The sequence below is a fragment of the Daucus carota genome, chromosome 6 (genome assembly GCF_001625215.2).
Source record: "Daucus carota subsp. sativus chromosome 6, DH1 v3.0, whole genome shotgun sequence".
In the NCBI taxonomy this organism is placed as follows: Eukaryota; Viridiplantae; Streptophyta; class Magnoliopsida; order Apiales; family Apiaceae; genus Daucus; species Daucus carota.
This window is the reverse complement of record NC_030386.2, coordinates 9,347,641-9,356,854: the sequence shown is the minus strand read 5'-3', so window position 1 is coordinate 9,356,854 and position 9,214 is coordinate 9,347,641. Positions and strand designations below refer to the sequence as shown.

The following is a 9,214-nucleotide window of genomic DNA, read 5'->3' as shown; positions in this document are numbered from 1 at the left end:
CTTTAAGCAGTACTACTGGCCTGCTGCAGGAATCTAACGAGTAATAGAGAAGAAAAAGAATATTACTTAAATGCAAATATTTTTGTTTCTTTTGCTTTAGGGGTTATTATTTCTTTATCACCAAGTTAATTAGATGTTTGACTTTTAAAAATATGACAATATATTAACACAAGGGACGGATTTAGCCTGCATGTGTGTTTATATTTACTGTGTTTCTTGTGTTTAGCATAGGCTAATATAAATTTTTATTGGAGGTAAATATATGAGATATTCACTCATAAGTCAACTGATTAACTGATCTGATGAATCCTCGTTCTCCCAAAAAGATCTTACAAAAGTTAATTATAGTGTTAAGTATTTATAAAAAAATTCATTGTTGATGGTTATTAGAACATCTTTGCAAATATTAAACTATATTTTCTCCCTTATAAAATAATAATCATTTTATATTTTAAGCTGATTTAAGAAAATGTCAAGAAACAAATTTATATACAATTTTTTTCAATTTTTTCGAATAAAAATATATATATTAAATTTTTGTTCAGAAAAAATTAAAAAAAATAGGGATATTGATACACTCGTGGAATTGACTTTTCCCGGTATACCATCACTTCTTTGACTTCTATCTTTGGTAATCTTGTACTTAGAATTTTCACATGTAATAACCTCATGTTATGTAAAACGTAATATATAGAATTGTTTTCAGATTGTAAAATAAATTATATATTTGAAATCCTTATTAAAAAAACATTAAATAGGCCTTTCAATCATATAAATCGGAGTTAAATTGAGTGCGGTATATTTAAGATTCGTAACCGAATTTCGATAATTTATATCTTACTGAGTTTGACTCCGATTTATATGATTTAAAAGTTTATTTAATGTATTTTTTTACAAAGATTTCAAATTTTCAATTTATTTTACAATATGAAATCATTCTATTAAAGTGTATATAACATGAGGGTATTATATGTGAAAAATCATAAACACAACACATAGAAGTAAAAAATGTGATTGTACTATGGGGAAAAACCAATTCTACGAGTGTACGATAGAGAATATCTCAAAATAATATTTAGAAATATAATTATATTCCTATATATCATGTTACGTGTAAAAATTCAAAGCAACTATTATTTTCAAATTTTTTTGTTTTGTCTAAAAATATGGATACTATTTTTGTACAAATTAAAAAAATTATTTAAAAATACTACCGATCATATCGAAATGGGTCACTCTATTTGGGGAGAGGAAGTATGATTTTGGTATGGGATGGTCCAAGAATATGAAAATGATTTACCTTTTTTTACCCGGATAATACGAATAAAACTAGGGTAAAGATTATTGTTTTTACCATATAATAACTATTGGTAGAGGCCTAGATGGGAGTATAAAATGTACTTGCAAGAAACAGAGCAGGTGACGAAACGCAAGGGCAGCCTTTTATCAAGGCTACAAAAGTGGCTTTCATTGATATTTCTGAGTGGGTTTTGTATGAGAAGTAACGCGTTCCATTACATATATCCAAGTTTCATATAATATTTTCTAGTTAATCCCATGTGACCATTCCCGCATTTTCTCTTGCCTCCTTCATTTTCACTTAATACAATTTTCTTTTCCATTAATCATATTATGTGGGCGTTTGGGTAAGGTTAAAATAAGTGTTTTTTGCTTAATGTAAAGAAGTGGAGAAGAAGTTAGAAGTAAATTAAGACTTATAAGTGGTTAAAGTGTTTGGCAATGAAATAAGCTTCTTGACTTCTTACACAAACGGTACAAATAAGTGCTTCTAACTTATAATCCTGAAGCTGGACTTTTAAGCCCTCCCCAAACACCCCCTATAGCTTCCTCCTCTTCTATTTTGCAACTACATACTACAAGTATATATATGTATACATCTCTCTTGTTCTTTAAGCTGCAGCACAAACCAAACTTCTCATTTCTCTCCTCCCCACACCAGCTCAACCCCATATTTTCCACGTCAGCTAAATAAAGAACATTTTTCAGTTGATGATCTTGTTTCAGCTCTGACAATTAGTTCATTTTTCAAAGTTCGATACTTGCATTTTGCATTTCTTGTAATATATATAGCTGTGAAATGGGATTTTTCGCGAGAAATCCCAACACAAAAAGCGGGGATTATTTGGAAGGAATGCTGAATGATTATGTTGGTGGAAAGACAAAAGTTAGAGCACAAAAGAGTGGCTCAGCCAGGCTTGTCACCCTTCTAACATGCTTCCAATTCGCTTTCGCAGTTTATGCAACTTTCCTTCTGTATTACATGAGCCCTTCTGTTGATCTCCGGACCAAACCGGACTTTTCTTGGGCTACAAGGTTCGCGCAGAAGTGGAAAAATCACTTCATTATCCAGCCATACGTTGTGAGCCGATATCAAGACTCGTCAAGCTCTTTGGTTCAATCGGAAGTATACTCACCACTCATTCCTGCTCAAGTTTGTGAGAATGAGAAGATCGATTTTGTGCAGAAGAAGTCTAGTGATGCTGTCATGATTAAACTGAAAACAGGGCTTTATGAGCAAGTGCTTGATTTTCAGAGCAGGACTCATGGCACAGAGACGTTAAATGAGCTTATGGGAATGAAATCTAAGTGGGATTTGAAAGGCCCCAACATTCCTAAGGTGACGGTGATTTTGAATCATTTCAAGAGGAAAACTCTTTGTGCTCAGCTCGAATCGTTGCTTCATCAGACACTTCCGTTTCACCATGTTTGGGTGCTTTCGTTTGGGAGTCCTAATGAGCTTTCTTTGAGGAGAATCGTGGAGAGCTACAATGACTCGAGGATTAGTTTCATTAGTTCCAGCTATGATTTTAAGTACTATGGGAGGTTTCAGATGGCGCTGCAGACAGAAGGAGATCTTGTGTATATTCTTGATGATGACATGATCCCGGGAACAAAAATGTTGCAGATTTTGTCACATGTTGCAGGGACGGACAAGTATAGGAATTCGGTTTTGGGAAGCATTGGAAGGATATTGCCGTTTAGGCAAAAGGACTTCACATTTCCAAGTTACCGGAAATTTAGATCAAAAGAGGCAGGGCTTTATTTGCCTGATCCGGCTTATGATATCACGGTTGATAAGATTGTGCAAGTTGATTTTCTTTCTAGCTCTTGGTTCTTGTCCGCGGACCTCATCAAGACTCTGTTCATCGAGAAACCTATGACATTCATGACTGGTGAAGATCTGCACTTAAGGTATGTCAATACTTTTAGTTATAAGTTTATAAGATACTGATATTAGTCCATAGTATCACTTGAGATGTCATTCTCATATTCTTTTCAAGTTAAATAATATGAGTTCTGAAAGATGCAACCAGAAAAGAGATTGCACTCGACCTGGTGGGATAGATCTTGATCTTTTCAACTCTACAATAAAGTATATTTTTAGAATAATTATATTCCCAGTTATCCAATATGTCAAGTGGTATAGATCCTTTTGCATATGAGTGAACAGGCCAGCATGTCTAGGTACAAGTTGAGTTAAAGTATTGTCAATTCTTGAGTGACCTTCCCCTAGAAAAATAATCTCAAGCTTCAAATATTAAGATCCATTTTAAATTGTTGGTAACTTTTGAAATTACTCCTTAGATGAGTTCTGATGTACTAGTTAAGTAACTTAAATTATTAAATGTGCAGCTACCAGCTTCAGAAGTACAGAAATGCAGGTTCATTTGTCTTACCAGTTGATCCCAAGGATAAGGAGACTTGGGGTGACAGCGAACATAGGCTTGCTTATGTATCCGAAACCACTGTTATTTTCAAAGACATTGTGCAGGTCAGAGATGATCAGTGGTGGAAAGCCCTCTCTACAGGGTACATAACACAATGGGCTGCGATGTACCCTCAAAAAATTGATGCGCTTTTTTATGCACACACTGTTGAGGAAGTTAAGGTTCTTGCACCACTTCTTGAAAAGTTCAGAAGCACTGTTGGCAAAAAGGCTTATATTGCTATCTCTGGGGGAAATTTTTGCCCTTGCGCAGAGGCTGCTTCAGCCTTGGGCTGGCCACAAGTCGTATGCAGAGAAAGAAGATTCAAGATTTTTGACTTGGAAGTTGGGGCACTTTCGGGGATATCAAACTCAGAAGTGCCTGTGGTACAAGCAGTGTATGCCAGCATGAAAGGATTAATCAAAATGCACAATCCAAGTGTCGTGATCACAGTCAATGATATCGATCCTAATGTCATGAAAGCATTGAAGATGGCAACAGAGACTAATACAAATGGTTCTATTTTGGTTTTATTACCAAGGTCCTCGGTGTCAAAGGTTCTTTGGATGGCTGATTTGCGGGCTACAGCTTTACCAAGTAAGATTATTTCTCAAGCATTAAGGCTATCTGATATGCACAATAATCTGCATTATAACAAAATTTATTGCAGTCCAATGGATTATATTAATCTGTCCTTTTTTGTCCAGATTGGAACCGCATGAGGATCTCTGTAAATATAATTACACAGAATCGTGTTCAATCACTAACAAGGCTACTCAATTCACTAAGCAATGCTTACTATCTTGGTGATGAGGTCCCAATTAGCTTCAACATGGACAGCAAAGTAGACGAGGCAACTCTAAAACATGTGAAATCTTTCAACTGGACACATGGTCCGAAAACTATAAGAAGGAGAATCATCCAGGGAGGGCTAATTCGGGCAGTAAGTGAGAGTTGGTACCCCTCTTCAGACGATGACTATGGTCTGCTACTTGAAGATGATATCGAAGTCTCTCCATATTACTACCTATGGATCAAGTATGCACTTCTAGCCTACCATTATGACCCTCAAATATCTCTTCCAGAGCTCTCATCGATCTCACTATACACTCCTCGCTTGGTTGAAGTAGTTAAAGAAAGGCCTAAGTGGAACGGAACTGAATTCTTCAAGAATATCCATCCAAACACACCATATCTCCACCAATTACCCTGCAGTTGGGGTGCCGTTTTCTTTCCAAAACAATGGAGAGAATTTTACGTGTACATGAACATGAGATTCACCGAGGATGCCAAGCAAAATCCAGTCCAAATTCCCAAATCAAGGACAAACGGTTGGCAAGCTTCATGGAAAAAGTTTCTGATAGATATGATGTACTTAAGAGGGTACGTAACTCTCTATCCGAATTTCCCAAACCAAGCAAGTTTTTCAACCAATCATATGGAGCCCGGAGCCCATATTAGCGCAAAAGACAACGTAGTTAAGCATGATAAGAGTGATTTTGAGGTGCCATTGCTAAAACAAGATTTTAAAAACTTGTTGCCAAACGGTAAGATGCCACCGGCTTCCAAGCTGCCCTCACTAAATCTGTTCAACCAAGCAGTTTCACTCAAGGGACTCAAGGCTGCAGGGGCCAAACTGAGACAAGATGTCATTGGATGCAATGCCACAGAAATAGTGCATGTTGATCATGATACAGGCCTACCTTCACATTGTGCTAAATTCTAGTTCTTCGAAAAATGCTACCATTCTTTTTGTTTCTTTTTTCCGACATCGGTTCATGCATCACTTGATCTCCTATAGAAACATAAATTAATGGACACTCTTCTGAGAGGATGGAGGAAAGAGTTGCAGACCACAAAGGTGAGTTCTGCAGGGATGCTCCTTAACTTGATTCCTCCACATATTTGTAAAACAAGAGGAAGTAATGATTTTTTTATTATTAGTTCATTCTTGTTTCATTGCAGTCAATACAATATCTTTTACCATGTACTTGTACATTTTTCGCATATAACCACACATTGAACAAAATTTTAGCATCATAGATTAAGTGTAAAAAAGAATAATTAGATCACAAAATTGTTTGGCTATATATCTTTGGATCAGTGGCATAGTGATGCCAGGGTGGTTTGGGACTTTTTTGAGACCCTGTGCTGACTTTAAGAATGAGGCCCTTCCAAATGACAAAACAAAATTTTAAAATATTTAAAATAACATATATCATAAACAAAATTAGACTACTACAACTGAAAAATTGTTTTTTTTAAGTAGTTAGACTTAAATATGACTTAAATAATGGTAAAAATTAAAGAGATATTAATATTATATTATATTTAAATAATGGTAAAAATAATGATAAAAATTAAAGAGACTTAAATTAGTGTTTAAATAAAATAATAGTAAAACTTAAAGAGATATTAATATTATATTATATTTGTCATGAGTATACCAAAAGATAGAAAGGAGTAGTAATAGATTGGGGCCCTAAATTTTCATGGGCCCTATGCTGTTGCACTTGTTGCACTCCCTCAAAACCGACCCTGAGTGATGCTCTAACAAAGATGGTGATAAAAATGAAATTTTTATTTGATTGGATGATCTCCTCTCAATCACTAGTAGTGATGCACAACGGAAGCTGAAACTACATCTCAAGAGTTACATCCATAGCAAAATATCCATGCATCACAACAAAAATTAAGCAGAATACACAGACTGTTGATGAAGATAACTACAAGCAAACAGATGACGACGAGGTGGATGACCGAACTAGTTTGCAAGACCGATGGGAGATGTTTTAAAATCAAATCCCTGGTTAAGAAGTGCTCCAGCTACCCATAGTTTCAGATTTGGCAAATTCATGTCCAATTCGCCTACTCTCACCTGCTTTACAACATCCAACATTCTTGGTTAATGCATATACTCATTCATTAAACACTTCAATCTCGATCCGCTTAAATTTGAGAAATATCTTAAAAGTCACTATTTAAGCCAAATGGACCTCAATGTCATTTTCTGGAAAAATGGCCCCAAATGTCACTTGAAGACACGATTTGAAGTTGCGTTTTGATTTTTCTAAGTAAAACACGACTTCACGTTGCGTTTTCAGCTCAAAACACGACTTCAAGTTGTGTTCTTGTAAACGCAACACGAAGTTGCGTTTTGAAGCGACAGTGAAGAGAAATTTTTCCAGAAAATGACAATAGAGACCTTTTGTTGTTGAATAATGACGAGCCAACACCTCTAAATTGTGGCACTACGCATGTTTTTATTTACTGAAATAGAAATGAAATATTCTAGCAATTTTATGTGAAAGGACAGGAGCTTACGTTTAGAGCGAAGGTGAATAAAAGAGTATGATCAAGAGTAGCCAAGTTGGACGACTGGAGAGTGAAAGTAGAGAAGGATTCAAGAGCTTTGTAGAGCGAGGCTGCAACTCCATGGCCTTTGTTAGAAACCACTCGGACATAATATCCCTTTTCTTCTACTTGATACACATCAATCTGCACATCAAAATTAAGTATGATCAACATCCGCAATCACACTCCCTTATATTTATAATTACTAAAACTGACCTGCAATATCTTTTTTACCACCGGATAAAGGTTTGTAACTTGCTTCTTCTGTGTATTATCATGTAAGCCTCCTTGCTTGTCCGTTCCCGTCAATGACGACTCTAGGCTTGCAACCTCGGCCTTTAACTTCTTGGCCTGCATCTGCAACTCCTGCACATATAATGCAGCATCTCCTACTATAGAGGCCTTATCCATCTGCATGAATCAATTCCCACGTGAATACCAAAAACAGAGTGACCTCTTGCTTAAACTAAAGAAGTAGAGTAGAAGTGAGAAGCAAGTTAAGACTTAAAAGTTATTAAACTGTTTGGAAAAAAGCAGAATTCGTCAACTTTTTATAAGTACTTTTAGCTCTTTTACACAAACGAGTCAAGAAAAACAGAAGCTACTTTTAATCTCCTGCTTCTTGTAAACAAACAGGCACATTTATTCTAATTAAATGCTTACCTTGGTGATATTTGGAACCAAAGCACGTAATGCGTAGAGCTTGTCCTTCATTCGACTTCTTCTCCTTCGTTCTGAAATTAAAGTCCTTGATCGATCTCCCTTGGTGCTCCTCTTCGTTTGTGTCGACGTAGTAGTCGTTGTCATATTACCTGAAGAATATTCTTCGGCCTCATCTTCTTCCTGCTGTACTAATTGTTTCAACTCATCAAAATTGTTGGGGAAAGAATTGTTCAGAAGCGAACCCGGATCAGAAAAGCCTGTCATAGCAGAATCATTGAAATGATCATACGGGAGTCCAAAACCAGGGTCGAACTGCTCATTCGTACAACCATTAATATGATCACAATCAAGAAAATTGTGACAAAACTTAACGTTAGGCTCATCAGCAGTTTCAACTCTAATTAAAGCAATAAACTGCTCGATATTGGCTTCGTCCATGAAATCAACTAAGCTAGAATCCTCATCGACATGTGCCATTGGAAATCCAGATGAGTCTGTTCTCTCCATTACACTACAAGAAAAACGCAATCAGACAACGCTCGGTCGAATAAGTGTTGGCTGGAAATGACAGACTAACTGTTAATTTTCAGCATTCAGAAAGTATTGTCTGAACCCGTAATAGACAAGTGTTATGCTGTTTCTGATGGTGAGTGCTCTGTCTCGCTGAGTGCAATTATTTATAGTATGTACATGAGATTATTTTAGGTGTGAAAGAAGCATCTATAAGGTATCATACTGGCTCAGTTCTACCTGAGCGAATGAATAAAAATATGCATTTAAAAGCATTTGATTTATTAAACAAGGCGGCGGTCTCTATCTTAAGACTTACTCCCTCCGTCCCCCTGAGTTATATACATTGGGGGACGGGGACGCGACACGGACTTTAATACTCCTGTAAAATATAATTCTATAACTTATTTTTAAGATTTTTCTTTTCTGTATAAAAGTTTGGATGTTATATTTTTATTCAGAAAAAGAAAATTTTAAAAATAAGTTATAGAACTATATTTTATAAGAGCATTGAAGTGCGTGTCGAGTAATGAAAAAGAAACGTATAAAATTAAATGGGACAGAGGGAGTACATAGCAGTCTTATTATAGAATGCCTACAAGTGATGATGTTCGTAATGGATTTGCAGATATTCGCGTGAATAGTTTAAGTAAACAATTTCTCCCTCCGTGTCAAAATGTTTTTCTCGTTTGATATGTGACTGTTTATAACATGAGACAGATTACTAATAATTTACGTCTAATTTATAAGACTAAATAAATAATCACGAGTGAACTTGTTGGTTTCGTGTTTATAACTATTTTAATACGGTGAAATTTTTTTATATTTAATATTCATATAAAATTAAAAATATTAAGGATCAAAAGTGTGTGTTGGCAAACGTTATAAAGGTAAATAGGAAAAATATTATAGGACGGAGGGAGTAAATAATACTGGCCATTAAACGTAGATGCACTGAT

The 9,214-nt window shown here is 35.6% G+C and overlaps 2 protein-coding genes across 3 annotated transcripts; one reads left to right on the top strand and one right to left on the bottom strand.

Moving 5' to 3' along the window:
• The first annotated feature begins 1,855 nt into the window (after window positions 1-1,855).
• On the top strand, window positions 1,856-5,718 carry LOC108226612 (uncharacterized). Its single transcript, XM_017401599.2, has 3 exons — window positions 1,856-3,213; window positions 3,655-4,325; window positions 4,436-5,718. The coding sequence occupies exons 1-3, from the start codon at window positions 2,099-2,101 to the stop codon at window positions 5,452-5,454; spliced, it is 2,805 nt and encodes a 934-aa protein (XP_017257088.1). The 5' UTR covers window positions 1,856-2,098; the 3' UTR covers window positions 5,455-5,718.
• A 573-nt stretch (window positions 5,719-6,291) lies between these two features.
• Window positions 6,292-8,411, bottom strand: LOC108226946 (transcription factor FER-LIKE IRON DEFICIENCY-INDUCED TRANSCRIPTION FACTOR). Of its 2 annotated transcripts, none has more exons than XM_017401938.2 (4): window positions 7,746-8,411; window positions 7,299-7,493; window positions 7,053-7,226; window positions 6,292-6,609 (listed from the first exon to the last, which is right to left on the bottom strand). In XM_017401938.2, exons 1-4 carry the CDS (start codon window positions 8,250-8,252, stop codon window positions 6,493-6,495), a joined length of 993 nt encoding a protein of 330 aa, XP_017257427.1. In that variant the 5' UTR covers window positions 8,253-8,411; the 3' UTR covers window positions 6,292-6,492. The 2 variants fall into 2 exon arrangements, with proteins under 2 accessions (XP_017257427.1, XP_017257429.1); XM_017401940.2 differs by having other exon boundaries at window positions 6,292-6,606; window positions 7,746-8,409.
• Window positions 8,412-9,214: the final 803 nt, after the last annotated feature.